This window comes from Coloeus monedula, assembly GCF_965178545.1.
Source record: "Coloeus monedula genome assembly, chromosome: 12".
Lineage (NCBI taxonomy): Eukaryota > Metazoa > Chordata > Aves > Passeriformes > Corvidae > Coloeus > Coloeus monedula.
The window spans coordinates 18,913,878-18,940,814 of NC_138792.1; the positions used below are offsets into that span (position 1 = coordinate 18,913,878).

At 52.7% G+C, this 26,937-nt stretch overlaps 2 protein-coding genes across 3 annotated transcripts; both read right to left on the reverse strand.

Moving 5' to 3' along the window:
• Nucleotides 1-68: 68 nt before the first annotated feature.
• On the reverse strand, nucleotides 69-16,311 carry RAB41 (RAB41, member RAS oncogene family). Of its 2 annotated transcripts, XM_082289737.1 has the most exons (9): nucleotides 16,148-16,288; nucleotides 14,752-14,810; nucleotides 12,956-13,009; nucleotides 10,815-10,914; nucleotides 7,900-8,005; nucleotides 7,512-7,623; nucleotides 4,610-4,703; nucleotides 2,899-2,965; nucleotides 69-2,057 (listed from the first exon to the last, which is right to left on the reverse strand). In XM_082289737.1, the coding sequence occupies exons 2-9, from the start codon at nucleotides 14,775-14,777 to the stop codon at nucleotides 1,993-1,995; spliced, it is 624 nt and encodes a 207-aa protein (XP_082145863.1). In that variant the 5' UTR covers nucleotides 14,778-14,810; nucleotides 16,148-16,288; the 3' UTR covers nucleotides 69-1,992. The 2 variants fall into 2 exon arrangements, with proteins under 2 accessions (XP_082145863.1, XP_082145862.1); XM_082289736.1 differs by lacking the exon at nucleotides 10,815-10,914 and having other exon boundaries at nucleotides 16,148-16,311.
• An 847-nt stretch (nucleotides 16,312-17,158) lies between these two features.
• Nucleotides 17,159-23,342, reverse strand: ARR3 (arrestin 3; the record flags this gene model as incomplete). Its single annotated transcript, XM_082289166.1, has 15 exons — nucleotides 17,159-17,258; nucleotides 18,765-18,824; nucleotides 18,902-18,925; nucleotides 19,189-19,272; nucleotides 19,708-19,845; nucleotides 20,349-20,421; nucleotides 20,528-20,612; nucleotides 20,689-20,824; nucleotides 21,119-21,186; nucleotides 21,433-21,492; nucleotides 21,593-21,792; nucleotides 22,078-22,122; nucleotides 22,472-22,532; nucleotides 22,862-22,892; nucleotides 23,326-23,342. 15 exons carry the CDS (start codon nucleotides 23,340-23,342, stop codon nucleotides 17,159-17,161), a joined length of 1,182 nt encoding a protein of 393 aa, XP_082145292.1.
• Nucleotides 23,343-26,937: the final 3,595 nt, after the last annotated feature.

The following is a 26,937-nucleotide window of genomic DNA, read 5'->3' on the forward strand; positions in this document are numbered from 1 at the left end:
GGTGAAATAACTTTATTTATTTAGTGATACACTGTGGCTGTGTCACACAGTCCTTACTCAGAGTTACAGTCACACTTACTCGCTACAGCTACAGGACAGCGGGGCCGGACACACGGCAGGAACACATCCAGAAAAACAGTGGGAAGGGAACTATTGGATTCCACTAATTACCCCCCGCCCCGGAACTGGGGTCTCCCCCCTCCCGCCCCGTCCGTGACTCGAACAACACGAAGGGACAGCAGAGCTGCCTGTGAGGAGGGACAGCAACACCTGTTCTACAGACACGGACACCGACACCAGCAATTCCCACAATGGGCTATGTACAGGGAATGGGATCAGCTTCCCGATGGGGGCGGGGAGTGGGGAGTCACATCCCAGCTTCCTCCTGCAGCCAGCTCGCCCGGACAGGAAGGGACTGGGGCACTCAGTGACCTGCTGCCAGCCCAGGGCTGCCACATCCCAACCCGGGGCTGTCCCTTCCCGCCCCCAGGTGCCCACACGGTGTCAGGGACCGAGGGACACTCTGCCAGGGGAGGGGAGGGGAGGGGAGTGTCACTGACCCCCAGCCGTGGTCACACCGTGGTCACTGTCCTACCCCCAGCATCCTCCGTGTCACACAGGCCAGGTGGGGAAAGGACAGTGAAATTCTCCTCTCTGCCAACTGACAAACCAACTTCTGGTGAACCCAAAACCCCAAGAAATCTCTGAAAAGCTCTATCAATTAATGCAAAAGCAGGGGCTGGGGGAGAGGAGGCAATTTCCAACCTCTAAGGTTGGGAAGTGACAGCAGAATTCCCTTCAGCAGAGTCCAATCCTCCAATCCTCCACCCATTGTGACAGGAATTCCCTGCCACTGCTCCCCTCAGCTTTGGCAAAGGTTAAAACTCTCCCAGGAGTGAAACAGCTGCTGATCCCATCCCAGAGCATCTGCTCCAAGGGCAGAGGCAATGGGAATGATTCCAGCAAGCAGCAACCTGGGAATGAGAGTGGAATGTTGCCCTTCCCTCTTCTGTGGCTCTCCTTCTCCACGTGAAGCAGCTTCCGTGAGGAGGAACAGGAGAACGGAGACCAGGGAAGGAGCCTGGGGAGCATCCATGACTCCCAGGGCAGGTACTGCCCCCGCAGTGATGGATTCCAGGCCACTGTTTGCTTCCAGAATCCCTGAGGATCTCTCCCCACCCAGCCTCAGGCTGCAAAGCCTCTGCTCCCTCCTCCTCCCCAACATCTGCAGCCAACACTCACCAACATCCTCTGGATGGGAAGAAATTCCAGCCGAGAGGAGCAGGCTCTGGGATGTTCCTGCCACACAAACGGGAGCAACAAGGCCAAAGCTCTCAGAGTTTGGGGCTTTCCGGGGCCCTGTGTGACACGAGGGGCAAAACTGGGAAGTTGTGAGCAAGAGTTAGCCAGGATCATCCACGGAACGGAGAAACCAGGGAGCTAACGGGGTGTGTGCCCTGCGGGAAGCAAAGCCTGGGAACAGGGAACCTGCACAGTCCAAAAAGGCAAGTCCAAGTGACCGGTTTAAGGAGCAGCCTTTCACCAGAGGAAGTGGGGATGCAGGACAGGGGGCTGGAGAGGGCAGGGGGAGGATGCAAGGCAGGAGGGAAGGTGGAAAACCCACCCCCCAAAGCTTCATTTTTGTCTTCCCTAACTCGGCAGCTTTTCCATGGCATTCACAAGATACATCTGAGCAGGGAGGCTCCAGGTGGGAACAGGGGGAGAAAGGAAGGGAGAGAGAGAGGGAGAGAGAGTGTGAAGGGCACCGTGGTGCCAAAGTGCTACAACATAAAAAAATAAACTCAAAAGACAGGACACTCATTCTGCACTCAGGGCTCAAACCATGCAGTGAGAGGGGCGGCCGGGGCTGCTCCCCACCAGCACACAGGGATTCGCTCGCTTAGGAATGGTTTTCCAGCCCCAGAGGGGTGGCAATGAGCGGGATGTTCTCCGGGGAGCCCGGCCGGGTGGGGGTGCTGCTGGCAGGGGCTGTTAGCAGGAGCACCCGCTCTCCGTGACTGGCTGCTCGGGGGGCTTCTCTAGTTTGATGTCAATCACTGCAGGGACAGTCAAGGAATCACCCAGAACAGCATCTGGAAGGGCTGGTTGGTGTCTCTCCATGGCCTGCCTGCACAGGGTTAACTGCAAAGCCAGGGACATGGTGAGACCTTTCAGAGGATGGAGCCCAACTGGACAGAAGGAGTAACAAACTCTGGCATTCTAAAACTGTGCAAATTCCAGCCTCAGTTCAACTGGAAAAGCAGAACTTGTGCTGGCCATTAGTTGTGTACATTCGTATCTAGCCCATAAACAGGGTCACACGATCCCACCATGGTCTGGGTTGGAAGGGACCTTAAAGATCACCCAGTGCCACCCCCTGCCATGGGCAGAGACACCTCCCGTAATCCCAGGCTGCTCCAAGCCCCATCCAGCCTGGCCTTGGACACTTCCAGGGATCCAGGGGCAGCCACAGCTTCTCTGGGCACCCTGTGCTGGGGCCTCCCCACCCTCACAGGGAAGAGTTTCCTCCCAATATCCCATCTAACCCTGCCCCCTATCAGTGGGAAGCTGTTCCCCCTTGTCCTGTCACTCCAAGCCACTGTAAATATTCCCCTTCCATTCTCCTTGTTGGCTCCTTCACATCCTGGAAGGCCCCAGTGAGATCACCCCAAAGCTTCTCTTCCCCAGCCTGAACAATCCCAATCCTCCCAGCCTTTCCTCATGGCAGAGCTGCTCCATTCCCCTGCTCGTTCTGGGGCTCCTCTGGACACACTCCAACAGCTCCATGTCCTGTTTCAGCCACGTCCCTGCAAAACCCATCCCCACAATATGCCAAAGAAAGTCAGTAAGCCCAACTTAACACCAGATAATTCCAATTCCATGGGAAAACAAGGATACTGTCTTCTTTGCTCTTCTCTGGTGTGCTGTCCATCCCAGGTAAGGCAGCAGCCACACGGCGGAAAAGCTGGAAAGCAGCAAGAGAGAAGCTCAAGGCTTGTCAGAAGAAAATCCCATTAAAAACATTGTTTTACAGCAGGACTCGGAGTCTGAGTTGTATAAAGTCATTAAGGGGGTACTTCAGCAGGCAGTGATCAAAAATGCCATGAGAATTTTATGCAGGAGATTTAACAGGTTTGAAAGAACTTATTTTAAAGAACTTGTTCAGTACCTACAAAGCCCACAGTTTTATTTTACCTGGTCCTGCTTGAAGAGAACATGGAATTAATTACTAACATTCTTCCAGGGATCCATGGAACTCCCTCCTGCACTCACTAAACACCATTTACCATGTCCAGCCTCTGCTCGTGCCCACAGGGTGAGCACCTGGGGATTTCCGATCACTCACCTGGCACTGAATATTCCCCTGTGGAATAACTGAGCTTTTACAGCCCAGCCCTTCAGGTCAGTCCTGCTGCCAAACAGCCATTCCTGAGCTGGTTCCAGGGAGCTGCAGTTACACTGGCAAGGCTGTGCTGGAGCTGGGAAGGGCTATTTATCCCCAGAAAATCCAGAAAATGGCTTTGCAAAATTTCTCAGTGTTTGGAGCTCATCCTGCTGCCCTCACACAGCACAGACACTGCCAAGCTGCTGAACTCTACTGCACCAAACATCAGAGCAGTCGCTGCTGCTGAGGATTTTCCTCCTGGCAGCTTGGCAGGGGCTCCTCAGCCACCCCTCCAAAGGGTGTTCCTTGGGAAACCAAGGTCCCAGCGAGCTGCTGGAGTTTGCAGCCTTCAAATCCCAGCTCTCCCCACAAACACCCGCTGGGCAAAGAAGGCAACAGGAGATAAAATCAAACACTAAAGAGGATTTGATCCAGCCCAGCCACAGAAACCGAGCCCAAAGCCTCCTAATCCCACTGTGAGGTTGCACCAAGCTGTTGGTGTGCAGCAAACTCCTGAGGATGTTTCCCAACTCCCTCCAGGGCTCACAGCTCCTTGTTCCAAACTCTGTCACATCTAGAACAATCCCTGAACCAGTGGAGATGGGAGTCACAAGCAAGAGACAAAGGGCACAAGCAGAAATCTGAGAAATTCTGCTTAAAACAAAAATGTAAAGGGTTTTTTTTTTGCTGTTTGGTCGATCAAACACTGGCACCTGGACAGTCCCTATCCTTTGAGATATTCCAAACTCAGCTGGAGTCAGCTCTGAGCAGGAAAGTTGGAAGGGAAGATATCCAGAGATCCCTTCCAGCCTCAACTCTTCTAAGATTTCCAAGATTCTCTGGCTGGCAAACAGAAGGAGGAACTTCTACTCCAGTGCATCAGCAGAAACAATTCTCCCCCCTGATGTCAGCAGTGATTTCAGCAAACAGTGCATTGACTATGGACCACACCAAACCAAATTCCAGCTGATGGGCTGCACAAAACTACGATTTTTCCCCTTTCCCATCCCTCAGCACATTCTGGAGTGAGCTCTCCTTTCTTTCAAGGTTTAGCTTTGACAGGGAATCATTGACTCAACAAGAAAGGAGCTTCCACTACACAAACCAAGACAGGGGTTGGCATTAAACAGGAGGAAATTCCTGCAGGATCACAAACCCCACCCTGGAGCGGACACAGAGCAGTGAGGGACAGATTCCTGGCTGGAGAACAGCACATGGATGTACCTGTTTGACATTGTACCCAGTCTTTGCACTGGTCTCAATGAACATCACATTCAGCTCTTTGGCTCTCTGCTCCCCTTCCTCTGTGGTGATTTGCCTGGAAAAGGTGGAAAACGGAGACACAAGGAACAGGAGGAAGAGTTAGAGATGGCTCTGAGTGAGTTGCTGCTCCCCCTCCAAGAGGCTACAGCCCACCTCAGGACCCTCAAGGCTGCACCACAATCCAGCTTGGAGTGAAACCACCTCAGGGAAGCTCCCCAGGGAACACCTGGAGTTGTGGTAGATGAGCAGCACAGGATGAAGCTCGTGCAGAACATCTGAGCCTCATCCACAGCATTCCACAGAAGGAAAAATCCCCACACCAAGACAGGGAATTTCTCAAACCCGACAGAGAGAGTGTTGTGAGGTGACACAAAGGCTCCAGAAAGGCTCCAGCAGCAGGGACAGTGCAACAGCTTGGGAACAAGCACCTGGAATTGCCCCTCAGAGCACCACCCTGTGTCCCACTAAATCCTGCTTCAGCACTGCTCTCAATACACAGCACATCCAGCTCTTGGGCTTCTCCCTCCCCATCCTTAACAGAAACCTGTCTCCAGCAATGGGAACAAATCCCAGAGCACAAAAACCAAACCAAAGCAAAAGAGTTCAAAAATGAGAGAAAGAAAACTGCAGGGAGAAGAAAAACAAACAAAAAAATAAACCAGCCACCAACTGAAGCAACATTGAGAGGAATGAAAAACTCAACAGGCTGCACTGAACAGGAACAGAGCTATTTTTAGTGCTGCTTTTCGGCCTCAGAACTTGCCTCATCCCCGGCTTTTATCAGAGGATGAATGGCTCCCCTGTATTCTGCCTCAAAAAATGTCACCTTTGTGACACCAGTGGTGGCTTTGTCCAGCCTTACAGGCCCAGAATTTCAGCCTCACACAAATCCAACTTCCTTTGAAAAGAAAGGCAAGGCAGCTCCTGTTCCTGACACCTGGATATTCCCTTCCCCATCATTCCAAGTGCCAGCCCAGCCCAGGAGTGCTGTCACATTCCCCTCCTAAAATACCAATTTCCAGTGCTGCACTAACTTCAGCTGCAGCTGCTTCAAACCATTTTCTGGTACTTTGAACTCTTCCAGCAGTGCTGGGCCAGCTGTTGTGCACCATCAGGAAATACTCCAAGGCTGAAATGATCCCACTGGGCTTTCCAGTTTCACATGAAACTGGACTTTGACAGGAATTAGAAATGCCAGGTTACTCAGTCAGGGAGCTGCAGTTATTCCCAGCTCCCAGAAGGGCATGGGAAAGGCTCAATGGCCAAAATCCAGAGCTGGCTCAGGGAGAACATCTTGGATTTTGCTTTTGTGAATGATTTTACAGACAGACCATGAGTTCATCACACATGGAATTCTTAAGCAAAATGAGCTGGACATATTTTATTGCATTCCTGAAGCCCTGAGCACCAAGTTTTAGGAATATTTCCAAAGCGCAAGGCGTAGGACACCTCAAAATGCTTCCCAGTGAAGTGGGAAAAGCCAAGTAGAATTATCCCTGCTTTCCCTGCTGGGGATAAAAACTAAAAACCTGCATGGCAAACAGCCAGGGATGTAGGGGATGCTGGGACACAAAACCACCAGAACCACAGGAGAAAATATACATCACAGCACATCCTGAAGGAATGCTCAACTGCAGGAGGGAGTAAAGCTGGGGCTAGAATTTAAAATGTGGGACTGTCCCACAATGGAACACTCAGATCACTCTGCCCATCATCCCAAGAAACAGAGTGAACAATGATACTCAAATAAAAGTGCAAGAATTTGCTGCGAAAACACGAATTTCATCTATAAATTGTCCTCCTTTGATCAGGAAAGTCTTGTGAACAGCCAAAGGAAAAGGATTTGATATTTTAAGACTTTCTTTTGCTGTGAGATCCAGGTGTTTCCCTGTGAGGTGTGATTTTCTTCGCATCAGATCAAAATCCCCTGTGGTTCCAACCCCTCACACATCCCCTGACACCCAAAGCCCACATTTTTGGGGTGTGTGAGGCTGTTTCAGCTGGAAGGGTTGGAATTGCCTGGTTTACTCCATCTTCCCTTTGCCAACTGTTTCTGGCACCACCCACTAGAATAAAAACCTTCCCTTATCTCCACTGCTCCTGATACCTTCCTAAGGAACAAAAATCTCTGAAAATATTCAACAAAATTATTGTTAAATCAACAGTCCAGAGAAGGATTTGAAATAGGAACACAAAGTAAAGCCTGTGCTCTTCTAAGAACCCATTACATTGGTTATTTTGGTTGAAGTGCTGGAGAATTAAGAGTTTTAAAGCAAAACATTTTATGGCACCTCCCAAAACATTAAGTCTGTGTCATTTTAGGAGTCTAATTAAACTTTTGGGTCTCTTGGGGAAGTTTGGGTTTTGCTGATCTGGCTTCCTCACACACATCCACAAGCTCAGTGTGTGCTATGTGTGTGACATGAAATTTATACCCAGAGAAGTTCGTACTTTTAGATCAATCCTACAAAAGTTCATGCTGCATTTTAACGAGGAGAAACTGTCATGAACTTCCAGCTGCACATGCAGAGAGAGAGAGGGAAATTAGGGAAAATCAGCTGATTTCCTCACTTTTGCAGGCAGCTTTTAGCCTTTACCTCAGCGTGAAAATGAAAATCAGACAAAATACCCCACTGAGAAGATGCTGTGGAACCGCTTAGGTAATTTTTTTAGGTGGGTTTAGGTGAGTTTAAAACTATTTGTAGGAGAGAAGAGGGAATAAGTTTTGCTGAAACCAGAAATGTGAATCTCCTGACAAGTAAATGATGCTGTGTTTAAAACCAAGCCTTGTTTCAAGCCCAGACTGGCCCCAGTCCCTCTGGTAGCTCTGGGCAGGGTAGCAGGGCCCAGTTTGCCCCGTTACCTCTTGTCTGCCAGGTCGGTTTTGTTCCCCACCAACATGATGATGACATCACTGCCTCGCTCTGTCCTGACGTCATCGATCCACTTGGAGGTTTGCTGGAAAGAATTCAAGTCTGCAGGGAAGAACGAAACAGCAAAGCTGAGGATAAAACTCCTTCAGGAGAAGGAGAATGCTTCACTTGTACTCAGGTGCTTCTCCAAACCTCCCCGCCCCACATAAATGATTTCCCGCCCAGACGGAAAAACAAGGAAGGGGGGAAAACATTTCTGATTTTAATGATCTTTGCAGAACTTGTGGTTGTAACTTCTCAGTTCTGCTCACATGGGGTGTTTCCAACAAGGCCACAACAGAGCACTGCTGCCCTGTGCTGTCACAGGGCCACACTCACTTGTGATGTCATAGACCACGACGGCGATGGTGGAGTCGCGGATGTAGCTGGGGATGAGGCTGCGGAACCGCTCCTGCCCCGCCGTGTCCCAGAGCTGCAGCCGGACCTGCTGGGGCCAGCCCGGCCCACCAGGGAGAGGAGAGAGAGCAGGAAAACCCTTTAGGGGAAAGGCCACTTCCACAGCCAACTGCAGCAGCTGAGGTGACCTCGTCATCTCGCCCCAAATCCAACCACTGCAGAGCTGTTTCCCAGATCTGTTTGTAAAGGGCTTTAATTCCCTCCTTTGCTTGCCCAGAGATCCTGCTACTCCCAAACATCTCTAGGATTTGGCTACCACCTCATTGCTGGGGGTAGCCAACAGTACAGCACTGATCTCCCAGGATTATGGATGGGACCTCCACAGGACTCGTAGCCTGGAGCATCTCTGATCAAAGCTTTTGGGGCAACCCCCACAGGACAGACACCAGGCAGGAAAACGGCATCCAACCTCCAGCACGGAGCATCCAGATGATGGCAATGGAGATTTTCATGTGAGATTAAAGCAATGGTAGCTTAAATCCCAGCAGAAATGAGAGCAAATGTTACACACTGCAGGGTTCAGGTGGTGCAAAGGGCATTGGGTTCTCCCTTCCAGAGCAGCACAGGAGTCACAAAGATGCTGGGCCAGGTAGAGTTTGACCCCAAACACAAACTGTTGTTATTATATACTATTATATATTATTATATATGACAGCTCCAAGGTCTGGGACCTGCCTGGCTGAACCAGCACTGCTCAAAAACTCCCAAAACGCTCCAAACAAAAAGCTTTCTGCACTGGGAGTGCCTCCCTTTCCTTCACCCCACAGTGCCAGAAAATAGGATTGCTCCTCACTCCCAACAATTTTATGGAGGCAGCCACTGGTTCCCAGTTTACAGCCAGGAAAAATCCCAGCAGGGAGGCAGAGCACTGGTTAATGAGGCAGCCCATCAAGGAAAAAGCAACTTCCCCAGGACCAATGATTGCTTGTTTAGAAGAGGAAGAGAAGCTGATAAAGCACAGGGCTGCAGCCAGATTCAAAACATCATCTTATCTACATCAGGGAATGTTGAGCTGATGCTCTGGGGCTTAAGGAAGATTAGGGTTTATAGTTAAAGCAATTAGCTCTTGCTTCATTTTGAATGCAGGTTTGATTACATGAGCAGAAGTCAGGGCTCTTCTCCATGCCAGGAAACTCGAGGTGACAAACTGTGAGCACCTGGGCAGTGTCACAGCAGAGCTGGAAGATCAGATTGATCCTGACAGCTCCTGGACTTCCCAAGCTTCCACACCCTCCCTGGACAGTGCTGTTACACTGGAATATCCACCATGAACATTCACCCAGGTGGTGACTGAACCACCCCAAACCTTCGGACTCACAGGCACAAGGCAACTGGAAGAAGCACCACAGAGCTGGCCCAGGTAATTCGTTTAATTTGTCATTTGTGCAGGGTGATCCTCATTGAGGGAAGGTCTCCAGTGAGCAGGAACCACACAGTCACTCCTGAGGTGACCCAGGTTTGCTGCATTTCTACAAGTCCAGGTTTGTGTGCACCCATTTCAGAAGGGAAAATATAAATAACCACTGTGGGACACCAGGAATGAGCCCAGCCTCCCTTAGGAACAACCTTCAGGAGAGGCCTGAGCTGAGTATGGACTCCCCCCATGGATCTCTCCACCTGCCTTTTGGGATGTCCAGCACATCAACAATAACTAAACAATTTCCTTGTGCCCCCCAGAAGTACCTGAGCATGTTCCTTCTGCAACACATGAGAACTTTAAACCTCTCTGTCACTAAGAGCAGTGAAAAAATGAAATTATCTGCAAAGATCAGCCCGTTACTGAAGAATGATGAGATCAGCTGTCACTTAATTACTTCTGACATGGCTGGGAGCTGTTAAGAACAGCCTGGACTGGCAAAATGTTGCCAGCTGCCTGGATAAACAGCATCCTGTACCTGTACAGTGGGAAAAATGATGCCAAGCTGTGCATCCTGCCCCTCTGCCTCAGCCAGGAGAGTCCCCAGCACAGGCCACCACCTGCACATCTCTGTGCTCCCCACACAGGCCAGTTTGACATCATTTGCACCAAACCAGGAACTCCCCCAGAATTCTCTCCAGCTTCAGGACTGGGAGAAAGACCAGGAAATTATTTGCCCTGAAGAGTGAGGATAAATCACAACCTACTGTTTGCTAAGCACTTCAGCTTAGTAGAGTGAAACAAACACCTGGTCCTCACTCAAAACTTGTTGGTAAAAGAATAAAGCTGGGCCAGAGCTTTTCCACCTGCGCTGCTTTCTTTACTGAAATTTATATAAATCCTGATACTGGAGATTAACAAAACCCCCACCAGATCAAGTGGGATCAACAGCAAGGAGTTACAATGAAACAATTCTCTTCATGATTTCCTATCTTGTACTAAAACATTCATGTCAAGAGTCACAGAGAATTTCCCTCTAAGCTTGTTTGTTCTTTAGAAATTGTGGTTGTTGCATCTCTCCTCTTTCAAAAGCTCTCTCATGCATCTCCAGGTCTCTTTTCCAACTAAATGGGAACCTTGAATCCTCCTAAGTCACTCCATGGCTTCTCTGTTTAAAAGGGTCTTGTCCTGTTTTATCTACTCTGACAACGTTCCTTTGCTTTGGCACCTGAAGCTGTTACTTGTACAACCTGTCTCATTACCCAGAAATGAAAAAAAAATTAATAATTTTGAAGTTAAAAAAATAAAAAACACAACAGAAAAACATAAAGCTTTCCAAAGGCTCCCAACAACCAGCACAGACACAGGAATTCCCAGTCCTGGGAACGAGCTGTTTTAGCTCTTTTTAGGTACCACCACTTCCAGAGTAAAGATAGGTGTTACAAGCAAGGTCCCTGCAGACCCTGGGCTCGATACCTACTTGTGATGTCAAAGACAATGAGAGCCACAGCAGAGTCACGGATGGAGCTGGGAATGAGGAACCTCTCCTGGCCGGCTGTGTCCCACAGCTGCAGCCTGATCTGGGAAATGGAAAAGTGTAGGGGAAGGGGAAAGGGAACAGCAGGAAAATGGAGAACAAAACCAAAACTCAAGTGAAATAAAAATAAATAAATAAAAATAAGTTGTAAAGCAAAACTAAGGCAACAAAAGGAAAGTTCAAATGGAACAGAAACATGAAAAGAGGCAGCGACACTTCCCGAGGTCTGGGAACATCCCTCCCTCCACACACCCGGGAATATCTCACACATACCAACACCAGAAACCAGGAGAGCCCTACAATCCCTCCTCACAGCACCTGCTAACGAGGGAAATGCACAGGCAGGCCTCAGGGATCCTGCCAGAACAGCCACACGAGCAGCTGGCCAGATGTGGGACTCCTGCCCCTACAGACCATCTCACCCTGGTCCGGATGATCCCACTGGAAAACCGGAGATGGTGGAACACAGAACAGTGACCACCCTCCAGGGTGACTTCTCCTGCCCTGCAACCCAACAAGGCTGGGAAGATATGGACACACAGAGAAGGAAATACTGCTCCGTCTTTCAGGAATGAGGGGAACTGGCACATGGATGTGGCTCATGACAGCCAGGACTGAGCATGGGGCTTCTGGTGGCTCCAGCTCACTTTATGCCACACATACCAGTGCTGGGAATGTCACACAGCTGCCCTTCCTGGGAGATGGTTTTGAAGAATCAAATGTATTCCACATGCATTTCATGGAATCCCAGAATGGTTTGGGTTGGATCTTAAAAGTTCATCCCATTCCCACCCCTGCAATGGGCAGGGACACCTTCCACTGCCCCAGGTTGCTCCAAGCCCATCCAACCCAGCCTTGGACACTTCCACAGATGAGTATCCCTTCTGCTGGCTTGTCCAGGCCACGTTTAGAGCTGAGTGACGGAGGACAGGTACAATTTCAGGATGCATTATTTGCTGTAAGGCCACATCAAATCCACCAAAGCACACATCCCAGCTGGAGGCTCAGCATTCCTCATTTCCAGCCCAGAAATCAAAGCCTATTGCAAAATCCAGCATTAAGCACATCTGAGAAATTATTCCGGTGTCTGAATTTTCCCAGCTTGTTTGCTTGTATTTGTCCCTCCTCTTATCTACACTCCACACCTCTGTTATTTGAACAGGCTTTGTGGGCTCTGTGGACCACTTACACAATCAGGAAAGCTAACAGCATTCCAACATTGGCAGGAAAATGGTGTTTTGGGGATAGCAGGTGAATGGCATCCTGACTTACACAACCATGAGAAACCCACAGCGCTACAACAGCACACAGGCATCTACAGGTGTCAAGCAGCATTCCCAGGATCTCTGCCTTAAACAAAGGTTAAGGAAGGGCTTTTCTAAGAGTGAATCATTGGTAAAATGGCAGAGAAGCTCTCAGGAAACTCATCACACATGCTGGGAAGAGACTTCTTTGAAGCAGGAGGCCCAAAGCTCCACACAGAGCGTCCCCTGCTCCCCACAGCTCTGTCACACTCCTCACACAGCAGTAAACTGGGAAAAAGGCAAATACTGGCAAAACATGAGCAAACCCACAAATACTGAGAGGAAATCCAGGAGAAGGGAATGAGGGGTCTCTGTGCAAACAGGAATCTCATGCAGGCTAAATCCTAAATTGCTTTATTGCAGTAGGTCAGAGCTGTGTTATTACTCGGAACACCAACTCCTTGGCTTTTTATTGGCTTCAGGACCTGCACTGGATGATCCATGTGGGTCCCTTCCAGCTCAGAATATTCTGTGGTACCTGAGGTCTGCTCAGCCCTTTGTATCCTGACAACCCCAGAGGCAGAGTTGCAAATTCTGGGAGCAACCCACACCTAAAGCAGGTACACACAACAGGCAACACGATCCCCGGGAAATGGCAATTATCTGGCACCAGTTTTCCATGGAAGACTTTGACTTCCTGATAGGGGTATCAGATCTTGTACCAGTGATGGGATTCAAGCAAGGCTGGCTCTCAGGTGGCTGCCGGGGGATTGCAGCAGCTGCTGGAGGAAGGGCCAGGGGGAAGAGCCCTCCCAGCCATCCCACTCCCACCCCACTCACCGTGCGGTCCTCCAGGTACATTGTTTTGGACAGGAAATCAATTCCAATGGTTGCCTGGAAAGAGGAGAAGCATTAGGAGCTGTGACTCGCCTTCCAGCATCCCCATCTTTCTGCACAAATTTTCAGAAATGTTCACAAACTTCTTGTGAGGTTGGTGAAGTGATTTGCCTTCAATTGCCTTCAATCGAGGTGATAAAACCAAAGCAATCTGGGGATCTGCACCAGCTGCATTTCACAGCGTTCTTCAACACTTCTCAGCTCCACAAGATCCTCAGAGTCTGGATTTTAACCTCAGACATTCCTGTATCTCCACACAGATCATACCTGAGCTGGCAGCTCCTTCTAGCCTGCCCCAATTCAGTCTGGTAAGAATTAACTTGTTAGAAATACCCAAAAGGTAGAATAAATGAGATCTATAAAATATGGGCAACTGAAAGCTAAAGAGCCACGTTTATCCAGGCCTTTCCACTTCAGCATGTGCTTCCAGTGACACTCAGCAGCTTCATTTCCCTGGCAGGTCTGCATCCACTCCCATTCCCATTGCTCCAGCAATTGCAGCACAAAGACATTTAAAATAATGCACTCAGTTAGGTGCACTCCCAGGCACTTCAGTCAAGGAGCTGTCCCAGCCCATCAGAACCCCAGGAAAGAGGAGAGAGCTCCTGATGTAACAGATTTGAGTGTTTTAGGTAGATTATCCCCACTCTTAACACACACGGCTTGTGCTGGGAGGGTTCCAGCAGAACGTGGACCACTGGATAATTGGAAAAGAGCAACACAGTCGGTTTTGGGAGGGAGAATTTATTTCTGGGAGGTCTATTTTCCACCCAGGCCATGGTTTGTAACAGCTACAGTAAGCAATAAATAAATCTATGAGAGCATCTTACAAGAGTCAGGAAAAGAACGGAAGCACAGGAAAAGAAAAAAACACAGGAAGCACAAGAGGATCCAGTTCCAGTGAATGACTTGTCCTCAACTTCAAATCACCCCAATCTAAACCAGTAACTCTTTCAGGCTGAATTAAAAGAGGAAGCCCCAACCTCATCTGCTTTACAGATATTTGATATTCCCCTGAAATATTTCTGAGTGCCTTTGATGCAATTAATTCTTCCCAAAATCTTCAGGCCTCTTACACATCTTCTGCTTTTCATCTGCAGCCTCTTCATCCCCACCCCCTCTTTGCCTGCCAAGACTTCCCTGGCTTTTCCTATCTTTAGTCTTTCAGTCAAAAAATAGGAATAAAAAAATTGAGAGACAAAGTATACCAAGCTGACTTCTGGCAGATCCATCTACACACTCCAGACTCAACTATTCCAACTTAAATGGAAGCTCTAAAGATAACAGACACCAAGAATGTCAGAGGATGTTGGCATTTTATTCATTCCTCGTCTCCTGAGGCTCCCATATCCATCACCAGAAATCCTGACTGTCATCTTCCCATAAAACAATGTTCTCCCCATTTTCCTCAAGGTTTCTCACTGGAACTATCCCACGTCCAAAGGGGATCTACCCCACATCCAAAGGGGATCTATCACCCATCCAAAGGGGATCTAAACCTTGCTGCCTTTCTGGACACTGCGCTTCCTGACATCACACTGGATGCTTTCATTTAATCATGAAGCTTCATCTCCATTTCACGGCACATTTTAACCTCTCATCTGATCTTGAACTGACATCTCACAAAGAAATGGTCTCCCAGGCATCCATCTGAACAGCAGGGAATAGATTTATGCATATATATATATATATATATATATATATATATATTTAAAAAGCAAATAAATACTATCACATACCTGGTATGTATTGTCAAAACTGTCATACATAAACCTGGTGATCAGGGAGGTCTTCCCAACTACAAGAGAAGAGAAAAATTACTTTCAAGCAGCAGTGGAAAAAAAAATTAGCACTGCTTTGGGAGTGGCACTGATCTGACAGCAGCTGCCAATCTCAGGCCATTCCAGCTACACCTTCCTGGGAAATAGCCAGCTGGAAACTTCATTCCCAAAATGACAGAGGCAGATCAACCTCTGCAGGTCCAAAATTAATCATGGAGATAACCTAGCCCTCAAATCAGGTGTGTGGATAACAAGGAACCAGTTGTTTGCTTTGGGCAAGCAATAAATCTGCTTTGTTACCCTGTTCTGCTCCTTATGTAATCCCCAAGTCTGGGACATAAACATCAAAACAAAGCAGGTGATACCCCAGATGCTGTTCTGCTGCCTCTGGCTGCATGGAAAAACAACATTCCACACTCCCACCCTTCCTTCGTAACACGATTTTAGATACAGAGCAAACTCTGGTGGCTTGCTTCAAAACTTTAAATTTACATCTCCAAATACCATCAGGAGACAAAGTGCAGAACTGACAAGAAGTGAAAAACAAAGATAAAGCTCCAATTCTCGCTCAGGAAGCTGAAGGAAGCCAAGAAAAATGCAAAGGACGTGGATGGAAGAGGAAAAACGAATAAATTGCCCAAAAACGTTGTGAAATTATGAACATTGGAGAGGGTTAAAACCAGATTAGACAAACGCATATCAGCAGCAATGTCAATCCTGCATTGGAAAGGCTGGCAAATTAGAGAACTTCTGGAAAACCCTCCAGTCCCAGGCTCAAGGAGAAGCTGAGCAGTAACAACCCAGGGATGGTTTAGATTGGAAGGGACCTTAAAGCTCATCCAGTTCCACCCCTGTCATGGGCAGGGACACCTTCCATGGCCCAGGTGGCTCCAAGGCCCCTCCAACGGGCCTTGGACACTCCCAGCGAGAAACACCACGATTCCAAGGAAAACACACAACTCATCCATCTATTCCCGGGGAAGGGGCACAAAAGGGAGGCCATCTGAGGCAAAACAAAACCCCCGCGGGTGGAAGGGAGGCCGCTCCCGCCGGGAGCCCCCGCAGCTCTGGGGCCGCCTCCCCGCACGGGCTGCGGGCGCACTGCGGGCCCGGGAGGGCGGAACGGAGCCCCGGCCGATGGGAAGGGCCGGGAACGGAGCCCCGGGCCCCGCCAGCCCCGCCCGCCGAGGCCTCAGGCCGGGCCGCCCCTCCCCGAGCCCTGGCACGGCCCCGCCAGGCCCGAACCGCGTCCCCCAGCCCGGGCACGGCGCGGCCTCGGCCCCGCACGGCCCCGGGCGCTCCCCCCGCCCCGCCGGCCCCTCCCGGTTCCGCCCGGGCCCGGCCCGGCGCTCACCGCTCTGCTCGCCCAGGAAGACGAGCTTGAACTTCCTGAGCGGGTTCCCGAAGTCGCCGCCGCTGCCGGGCGCGGACATGGCGGCGCGGGGGGGCCGAGCGGGAGCCGTGATGGGGACAAGGAGACAGCGCCGAGCGCTCCGGTACCACCGCCCCGCGCGTCACCTCCGCCGCGTCACCGCCGGCCCGCCCCGCGGGGAGGCGCGTTGCCATGGCGACGGGAGGCGGGACGGGACCATGGCAACGGCGAGGGCGAGGGCCGTGGTGCCGGGGAGGGCGGTTGCTATGGCGACGGGAGGGGGTTGCCGTGGTGCCGGGGAGGGCGGTTGCCGTGGCGACCGGGCGGCCTCCGGGGCGAGGATGCTGCGGCTTGCAGCGGGATGTGCCCGGGCTGTAGCGGGGATGTTGTACCGCGAATGGAGCCGGCTGTACCGGGATGCACCCGGCTGTGGTGCGGCTGGACCCCGCTGTACCGGGGATGGTTGCAGCAGAATAGGTCTGGCTGTACCGGGGATGGTTGTACTGGGATGTACCAGCTGAAGCGTGGATGGGCCCGGCTGTAGCAGGGATGGGCCCAGCCGGGACTGGCTCCACCAGGTCCTGCATCACCTCATCCGCCCCTGCACAGGATGCTCCCCCCCAGGCACAACACGGAGCCTGCACCGGGCCACCGGGTGGGTTTATTGGTATCAGTGTCACAGAGCTGTGCACAGCACGGGCAGGTGACAGCCACGCTGGTGATGCACTCGACTGGGGCCGTCGCACCCGCCCTGTCCCTGTGCTGGTACCCATGGGAACAGGGAGCACCGTGGGGCCTTCCAGCGTGGTGGGCCCGGGATGAGCTGCAGCAGCTCTCACCACCACTACCAGGGCTTGGAGTGGGTGCCGGGAGCCTGGGGAGGAAGGGGGACCTATGGCGACTGTGAAGGGATGAGGGAGCTGTGCCAAGTGTGGCACAGTGGGGACACTACAGGTGGCTGCAGCCCAGACTGAGGCATGGGGGGCTGGCAGCTTAACTCTCCTCTTTCTCAGCTTCCTCCTTCTCATCTTCATCATCCTTCTCTCCCTTGAGCTTCTGGCGAGCAAATTCCTCAATGACAATGTCCTCCTCGCTGGAAGGGAGAGCAGAGCACAGTGAGCCCGCAGGAGGGGAAATCCCTGCTGAGCCCAAACCCTGCTCCTAATGGGGCAACGCAGTGGCCACTCCGCCCTGTCACCCCCCAGGGAACACTCAGGTCACTGTGAGGCACAGCCTGGCCCCAGCACACAAACCCAGGCCCCATCACTGTGAGCCTGCATGACCCGAGGAGCTGGGCCTGCAGCTTCTGGTGGTTTTTAAGACAATATTTTGCATTTCCAAGGGAAAAGAAGGAAAGGAAAACAAAGAGCTGAGTTACCTTCTGGAGAAAGGTGAGCAGCGAGTGACAGCAAGGGAGAGCATAAAGTGAAAAGTAGGGGAGAAAACAGGAAAAAAAAGTCAGCAAAAGAGATTCCAAAAGCTTGGATTTGTGAAATGATTTGGCAAAACCTACATGGAGCCATGGTGGGTACAGACCAAGAGATTTGCACGACAGAAGTTTGAATAGTCTCACTGAGCTGGGAAAAGGATGGTGTGAAAGGGATATATGTGAAAGCCTGGAGCTGCAGCCTGGTTTTCCAGGCCCCAAATCCCAGTGCTCGTGTCCTGTTGCAGGGTGTAACCAGACCCAAAACCTTTGGGGTTTTACAAGGCAGGGCCGAGGCTGTCAGGAATGGATTTGGCACTGCAGCTTCCCAGCTGTGGCTTCAGACGGAATAAGCTGATGTGGGAGGAGAAGAGGCCTCTGGTGCTGGGGAATGGGCAGGGGCAGAGGGATGTGACTTCCAGGAGCCCAGGGATCTCTGTGTGGGGACCAAGACCATGGAGATATTGGGTCCAGTGGTGGCATTTGTGGCTGGAAGACACTGCCAGCTGCTTTTGAGGGACAGGACAAGGCCTGGGCTTGCAGCTGCTGTGGTGGCAGCAAGAGTTGTTGTCAAATAAGCCCTGGAAGTTTGCAGAACACATCCCAATCCTAGGATGTGATCCCTCCTGCTGCCTCTGGGAGTGGCTGCTGTGACACAGGCTCAGGGCTTTTAGATCTGGGTGGTTTAATCCAAGGATGTAACCTCAAGCTGGAATGTCACATCCATCTGTGATGGATCTGTGTGGTTTGTGTGTTAGAGGGAACGTCTCTTTACCTGGGCTTAGCTGTACTCCAGTGAAAAGCACAGGGAGAAAGGGATGGGGAGAGAAAAGTTGTGCCGGTTAATACAGAAAGGACATTTCAACTAACAGCTCTCCTTAGTTCTTGTGTGTTTTCCTGGAAAGAGGAACACTGGGAAGGGTGCTATGGGGAAGACATCTCCCACCCTGCTCCAGGACACAGGGTGGGTGCAGCACAGCTGGGAAAAATGCTCCCACCCCGCTCCAGGACAGCTGGACAGCTGTGCCCATCCCCTGGGAAAACTGCTCCCACCCCGCTCCAGGACAGCTGGAGCTGTGCCCATCCCAGAGAGGGCAGAGCAGGGCCCTTGGCAGCTTCCCCCTGAACCAGAAGTGCCTCTTCCCCGCTGATTTTTGGCTGCATCCCACACACAACTCACTGTCTTCAGGCTTCGGGTGCATGAGGATGACGGGCATCTCCACCCCAACATCACTGGAAGGAAAAGCAGCTCAGTCAAGGATCCTGCCCAGCACAGCCCCGTGCTCAGCCCCACAGGCAGCCCCCCTTACCTGGCAGTGAGATCCCCCAGAATGCTGTGGCAGCAGGAGAGAAGGGACAGAAATGAGCCAAGGCAGAGGAGGGGAGGTGTTAGACTGTGCTTTATAATGAGGTGGAAGATGGTTGATAATAGGGGTGGTGGGGTGGGGGTCAGAGAGCAGCCCAGTGCCCGCAGGGGAGCAGGGCAGGGATGAGGGGGCCCATGGTGTGAGTCCTCTCTCATTTCCCCAGGGTACAAAATCCCCCCCAGCACAGCCCAAGATGATGATCCCTGATTCCCATGCCCACAGAGCCTCACCCTCCTCGGGACACCACCAGGTTGACCTTCACTTTGTAGGACACCAGGATGCCCAGCACCTCCTTGTCCATGCCAGGTCTCAGGCTGTGAAAAAGGCAGAGGGGAACAGTGAGGGGGCAGTGCTGCCTGCAGACCCCATCCACTCCCCCCTGGCAGTTCCCAGGATTTATCTGTGTCCTGCCCTACATGGGATGTGCTGGGGATTAGCAGGAGAGGAAAACAGGAGAAGATAGGAGAGGGCACTTGGGTGAAGCCACAGAGCATCTTCTGGAGGCCCCTTCCAAGATGAGGCCCAGCTCTGCAGAGGGATCCAGGAGCTTTGAACAACATTGGAGCTGGGAAGCTACATCTCTCCTACGGGATGGAGAGGTGGGTCTGTGACAGTGACACAAAATGCCTACATTTTCCAGCTGGATGGGGTGGGCTCAAGGGCTGTTGGTGGGAGCCCAGAGCATCCTGAGCAGGGGGAAGTGAGGGGAAGGTGTGGTGGGGGGCAGGGGGAGCCCACACAGCCCTTACATGGTGGTGGAGGCCAGGTTGGTGTCCTCGTGCTTGAGTTTGCCATCGAGAGCGAGGCCTCGCTTCTGGCGGTTGGACGAGAGCAGGGGGGTCAATGAGTACGTTTTGGTGAAGGTGGAATTGGCGGCCACAGTCTCACTGGAAGGGTGGGAGAGGAGAGCTCAGAGCCAGCCCCAGCCTCGGGGGGCTCAGCATCACGGCAGGCACCTGTGCAGGGCCAGCCCTGCCCTCCCACAGCTGCTGGGCCATTTCCTCCTTTCGTTCCCTCCTCTCTTTCCCCTCTACAACCACTTCTTTTTTCTCCCCGCCGCCTTTGCTCCCTCCCTCCTCATTCTCAGCGGGGCAGAGGCTTTGTCTGGCCTCAAAAATGCAAAGTGAGGAGATGAAGAAGCCTGGGAGCAGCTGTGCACCTTCCCCAGGGACCTTCCCAGCCACCACCAGCTTGTGCTGGGGGGACGTTGTCCACGGCCTTCCCTCTCCTCTGCTTCCTCTGCACCTGCTCTTCTAACCCAGAGATTTTTGCTGCTTGGTGTGGAACTGTGTCACATCCCCTCTCCCCATCACTCTCCCATCCTCCTCCTCCTTGTTTCTCTTCCTCCCTCTCAGAGATGCCACATCACCTCCAGCCCCTTGTCCCTTACTTTATCTCCTCGGTGCACACAGTCTTCATGTATTTATCCAGGGAATACAGGACCACGTCTGTGATCTGATCCACTGGGGACAGACAAAGGGGAGCCATGTTGGTGACGTGGCAGGGGCTCACAGTCCCCATCTCTGACAGTGATGGGTGCTGGGACATGCCCCTTCTTCCCCCTCTCACCTGCGATCTTAATTTTTTTCACAACCTTGTTGGTGGTGTTGTTGATGTTGACGGTCACGTTGATGGGTTCTCCGTGGTAGTAGATCTGCAATGGGAAGAGGCTCAGTGATGTGACCAGAAATCCTGGTCCCTGGCCTTGGGGGGACAGTGTCCCTACTGACCTCCCTGTCCAGGGAAGCTTCAAGGTGCAGAGGCTTGTCTGACATCATGAACTGCCGGGTGGTCTCGGCTCTCGGGGCCGGCCCTGTCTTCGTCGGGGCGAACTGGACCTTGCGGATGATGAGGCGCACAGAGTTCCTGTGGGGACAAAGGTGGCACCCCCAGTGTCCCCCACAGCGTCAGCAAGGCCTTCAAGGGGGCACAGGGACTCTTTGGGGACATCACGGGGTCTCCAGCCAAAGGGTGCAGGTTTCAGCTGGCTCCTAGGACATGACACAGGGACCACTGCCCCAGTTTCAGGCAGACTTCCCCATCCAAGCACAGTACAGGCTGACAGAAGGTCCTCGGCCCGACCCTTGTCTGGTCACCCCAAAAAGATCCTGTGGTTTGGTTTTAGGGCCATGGAGCAGGAAAGGGATCCCCTGAAAATACCTTTTGTGAATTTTCTCCTCCAGATTTTCAGCACAAAATCCTTTGACCTCGAAGTCCACGCCACAGGCCTGGGGGAACATGTATGGTCACTGAGCGGGAGGGGCTCAGAGCTGCCTGAGCTTTAGGTTCCTTTCCTTCCTTCCTTCCTTTCTCCACTGCATTCCCAGAGATCCTGGTGCTGACTCTGGCCATCCTCCCTTCCCACCCCTCACCCCATGGGCCATGAGAATCAATTCTCATTTTTAGCACCCCACAACTCAATCCACTGCCAGGGAAGACAGTCCAGGGGACACAGGCTGGGGGCAGCAGCTCACCTTTCCCACATCATCTGGCCCGGGCTGGAGGGTGATGGAGCAGGGCAGGTTGGTGGCAATCTGGGCAGAGAGAGAAAAAAGGGAATAAAGGGCATGTCCAGAGCTGAACCCCAGTGACACCGCGGAGCCATGTGGCCGGGAGGGGCTGACCAGCCCCTACCTCAAAGGTGAAGGGGTAGGCGTTCTCCCCGAGCTTCTTCATCAGCTTCTCCTGCAGAGGAGTGAGGGTCTTGGGGGCCTGGTCCGGCACAGGCGGGTACAGCTGGGTGGTCAGCACGTAGATGTCCTTCCTGAAGGTCAGGCCGATCACATCGAGGTCATCGCGGCCGTAGCGGAAGGCGCAGGTCAGCGTCACATACACTGAGCCAGGGAGGAGGGGCAAGGGTGGGATGGAGGGAAGGCACAGTGGGTAAATAAAGAGGGAAGAAAAACTATTTCAAAAACTCTTCAGCAGAAATGAGACTTCCCAGGACCTCAGACACTAAATATGAACAGGATCCCTTGTGTCCTTTGTTGCCATGGGCTCGAGGGACAACGAGCTGTAGGTGACCTGGAGCAGCTTTAACCTGAGCACAGTCCCAGGTTGCTGCTGACCTTTGAACCGGTTCCATCCCCTTCCCTCACACTGTATTTCTGTATCAATACCTTTCCTGTCCTTTAGGTACTCCGGGTCGATCAGGCAGACACCATCTGCAAACACACAAAAGGAGAAGGACTGGTAAGCTCAGCTGCCTGGGAAGATCTTTGCTAAAACACAGCTTTTTAAACCCAAATAATCCACGTTGAAGGTGACTGAGAGGACCTGCTACCAAGGGGGATGGTGATGCCTCCTCCAGCATCTCCACCAGCAGTGTGGCTGGGTTGTTTTGCAAAGGGGCTTTGTCCCGTTCCCCACTACTCTTGCTAAGGATACTTGCAGGAAAACACGGCATTTGCTCCTGCTCCTCCTGCTCTACCAGCAGCCCTCAGCACTGGGACTGGTCTCCCCAGCCTCTCCTGCCTGTACTTCTCCCTCAGTGCTGGGCACAGCCCCACTCACCTACAGAGTCCACTGAATCCACATGATCCACAAAGTCTCTCTTCCCCAGGTAGAGGGAAAGCTGGAGGCAGCACATGGGGAAAGGGAGGGAGGAAACAAGATCGTGTTTGTCATTGAATTGGCCCAAATTTCAAATCCCTGAGTTGTGTCGTGGGGTTTGTTACCAGGTTGGACCAGAATCACCTTTAAGGGGTCCTATCAGGGTATTTTTTAATGTCTGTTTTGAGAAGCCAGTCCTGCAGTGACATCGTGGCAGGTCTGAGAATCAATCAGGTTTCAAAAGCAAGGCAGACCCAGCCTGGATCCTGTGGGTAGATCCAGCCTGGAGGGATCCCAGCACAGCCTAAACCTTGGGCTGGCCACATGAGGGGACAGGGCACACAGACTCACCTTGCTGTTGGGGCTGGTCTTCTTGAAAACCCTGTGGAGAAAACAGAGACGGATGTTTGGGAATGCCTTGGACAAGGCTGGATGGTGCACAGGGAGATGACGGACTGCCCTGTAAATGTGCTGCATCCCCAAGAGCTATGCCAGGGTGCTCTGTCCCTGGGGAATTCCATGTCCTGCAAATTCAGAGCCAAACCCACCTTGTGTAGCTACCCCAGGATGTGCTCCTGAGCTCAAGGTGACCATGCAGGAGTGGGTGGATTTTGTGTCTTGAGGACAAGTGAGAAAGACCAACACAACAGAGAAGGGGCTTTGTTGGCTCCATGACAGCTCCATGGGAGCTCCCATTCCAGCCCCTGGGAACAGCAGCTGGGGGGAGCTTGGATCTCACTTCCTCCCTCTGCTCCTGCCCTGCAGTGCCCTGCTCCATCCCAATTCCAGATAAATAAATCAATAAAGATACTTACTTTGCTCCGTCTGCCATTTTAAGTCAGAACAGGAATCTCCAGGTGGAAATCTGTGGGGAGAAACAGGGAAAGTGCTGGATGAGGTCCTGGGGAAGAGGTAGCCCCAGCCATGGCCACCATCCAACATCCTGCATGTCCCAACAAACTGCAGAGCCCTCGGGCTATGGTGCTGCCACCTTTGCACAGTTCGGGAGCTCCAGGTTTGGCTTTGGAGTGGCACACAGGAGCTGAGCCAGCTCCTTGTTCCAAGCCAAAAAGGTGATGGAGTGTGAAAGAAAAAGGGAGAGTGTTGCTCCAGAAAAGAGGGAGAACAGCGGTGATTCCCAATGGAGCAGGTTCAAGACTAGAAAAGGCAAGGAAATGAAAAAAAGGCCTTACAGAGTCTCAGTTATAAGGACTTTTCGGGTATGCTGGAAATTGTCAGTCATGGCTCAGTGGTAGGAATGGGCTTGTTTTGTCCTGTCATCCAGAGGAAAGTGAGGAAAACACAGGGAGAAAGGTCAAGGGAAGCTCAGCTGCCCCATGGAAAGAGGAGTCTTGGGGCACACAGTCCCTCCATCCCCATCCCTTTATGCTGGGAGTGGGGCTGGAGCTGCCCAGCCCTGCCCAAGCTCTACTGGCTCGAGCCTGTGTCCAGACGGAACCTGTAAAGATCCCACTGATCACCAGCTGATTCTCGGGATATTGGATGGGATGAGCTCAGCCTCTTAGGGATAGACAGCTCTGACACGAGCACAGCTTAAGCCCAGGCAGGATTTTAAGCCCCAGGGGCACGTGGACAGATTTTCCTCTGTACACAGCCCCAGGAAAGCTGGTGAGAGAGAAGAAATGGCCATGGGGGTGAGGGGATGAGTCTCTTCCCCACGGGAAGACAAGGGAGTAGTCCCAAGCTCAGGATCTTTGAGGCCTTTGGGTGCTGTAGGATGTGAAGTTTGGGAATCCTCACAGGGTGAGATGGTGCAAAGGGAGTGGGAGCAGAGCTTGGCCCCTTCCAGACTCTGGGAACTGGGGATGAGGCAATGAAACGCGGAGGGGAGAAGAGCTCCTGCTCTGCATCTCCCAAGCCCCAAAGAGGGGACTCGGACCCTCCCTGGCTGGGCTCAGCTGTCTCATACCACTATCCAACCCTTGTGCCATGTCCTTTGGCAACACTGGAATCCTTTTTGTCCACGTTTTTCAACCATAAACCACCCTCCTTCCAACGACAACCCAGCAGCAGTATCCCTGCCCTGAGTGTTTTCCAAACCCTCAGAACCCCAAAGCACTGGCAGGGCCCAGGCAGCACTCACCTGGCAGGTGGATAGACAGACAGACGTTCTCCTCTTCCTCTCCCAGCACGTCCCAGTGCCACCCAGTCACTACGGGCTGCTCCCAGTCCTGCAGCTTCTTATATCCCCCCGGGCCGTCCCTCCCCTGGCATCTGATCTCGCCCACTCAGCCCTGGCCAGGGGTGCAGGGCGGGTGTGTCTGTGTGTGAGGGCTCCGTGGGAGAGGGACTTGCGGGAAGAATCCTATTAGTTGATTAACTGGGGAGACGCTTCATGAGTAAGAGTGGGCTATAAATACATCTCTTGTTGGAGCCCTGGGAAAGCAGCTTAGGGGGATTGGCAAAGCGGGCTTAGGAGCAAGGTGATGGTAATTGAGGTGGAAGCTCTGCTCCTGGTGAGAAGGGGTGTGGATTCCCACAGGGGCTCTCTGCAGCTGCTCCCATGGCAAGGGGAGATGGGCCAGGCCTGGGCATGGGGTTGGATGGAAATGGCAGAGAAGGAGGGACCGGCCTGGAGTTCTCCCTCCCTCACACACCTTCCTGGCTGGATAACAGATGGATGGAGGCACAAGCAGCTTCCTGCATGGCCAACATGCCCATGTGGTCAGTCACCTAGAGGTGACCTGCTGTGGCCCAGGGCACACAGGACACCCTCCCCACAAGACACTGTTGTACAAGATGATGGGGTGAAGGCAGGATTCACCCTCCCTGAACCATGAGGGAAGGACCAGCCACCCCTGGGGGTGGGAAACAGAGCTGCCACTGTCCCCAGCCCAGCATCATTTCGTAACTCCCAGGCTGGCCTGGCCTGACCCGATTAGTACATCATTAACTCCAGGTTTGCTGCTGCAGAGAGAAGACTGTGGAAAGCCCAGAGTGGCTCTACCTTATGGCTGCCAGGCAAGAAGAATTCCCACTGCAACCCCATCCCAGCCACAGCCATTGTGTGGGATACCCCTCCCATGGGAACGGCCGTGGGACTGGCTCTAGGGATGGGGCACAAGGACAGCCCAGGGCAGCTACAAACTGCTCCAGCAAGGCCCCACTCATCCTCCTCACCCCCACCATCCCTCAGCCCTTCCTCTGGGGCTGCGCTTGGTTCTGGCTCAGCCCCCAGAGCAGAGCACCAGGATCAGGATATCCCTGCTAGGAGCTGTGCCTCCTCCCAGGACCCTGCATCAGCTCAACAACCTCCATCACCTGGGTACCAGCTGCCCCCAAACACAGCTCACCTGTTCCCCCATGGCCACTGGGAGCCACCCTGGAATGCCAGCCCCAGCAGCCCCACTGCCAGGGCTTTAGCTGCCAGCACACGTTCCCCGGGGCCAGGACCTGTGATCTCTTTAATTGCACACAGGAGAGCTGCTTAGGTTCCAGATTAACGGGCACTATTTCTGCCGCAGTCAGGGGGACACGTGAACTGTGACCTTCACACTGGCGGGTGAAAGAGGAAGAGGAGGAAAAGGAGGAGGAGGCAGCCCCACCTGGACACCCTCAGCCTGGCCAGGGCCCCCAGCACTGTGCCCAGGGCATCTAATCCTGAGTTTTGTTTGTGGCTCTTCCTTATGCTCTCAATGAGGGCCCTGTGATGGGGGCCGCTCCCCAGCTCTGCAGGGTTTGCACAGTGAGGTGAGGATGGAGAGCAGGGCTTGCCACGGGCCCCTTCAGCTCAGCCTAATCCAAACTGGGTGGATTCAGCCGTGCCCAAGATGAGGACCAGATAATTCCCCTCCCCAGAACAGTGGGGAGATGGTCAGAGCCCACATCCCTTCCCACGTTCATGCCGTGCTCCAAACCAAGCACTGCGGAAGGAAGAGGGGTGCAAAATAATAGGGAAATGAAAGAGGCCTTCTTCCTTTTTCCTGTGTAAATGAATGGCCAGAAGTTCCTCTCATCTTCTTATCCCACCACCCCTCCAGGTGCACGTACTGTGAAGCACAGCTCAAGGAGCCACTTCCAGAGGAGCAGGACACCAGTGGACGTGGGGCTGGTGTAGGGGGGGGGGGGCCTGGCTTCATCCTTCTGTCCCAAGGGACGGTGCCCTGGAGCGTCCTGCCTTCCCAGGGAAGGGCCATGGGGCTTCCTGCATCCACAGGCTCTGGAGGGAGCCTTGGTGCAGCCAGAGCCCCTCAGCAGTCTGGCCCCAGTGAACCCACATTGTCCTCCCAACCTCACCTATGCCCAGGTGCTGGCACAGCTCCCAGGTGCCTCTGGCACGGTCCCAGCTCCGCCTCTGGCACTGCACACCGCAGCCACCTTACATAAACACTCACAGCAGGCTCTGCTGATTTCCCAAAGCCCCTCAGAGCTCCAGGGCTTCCTCCCCTGATCCGGATTAAGCGGCG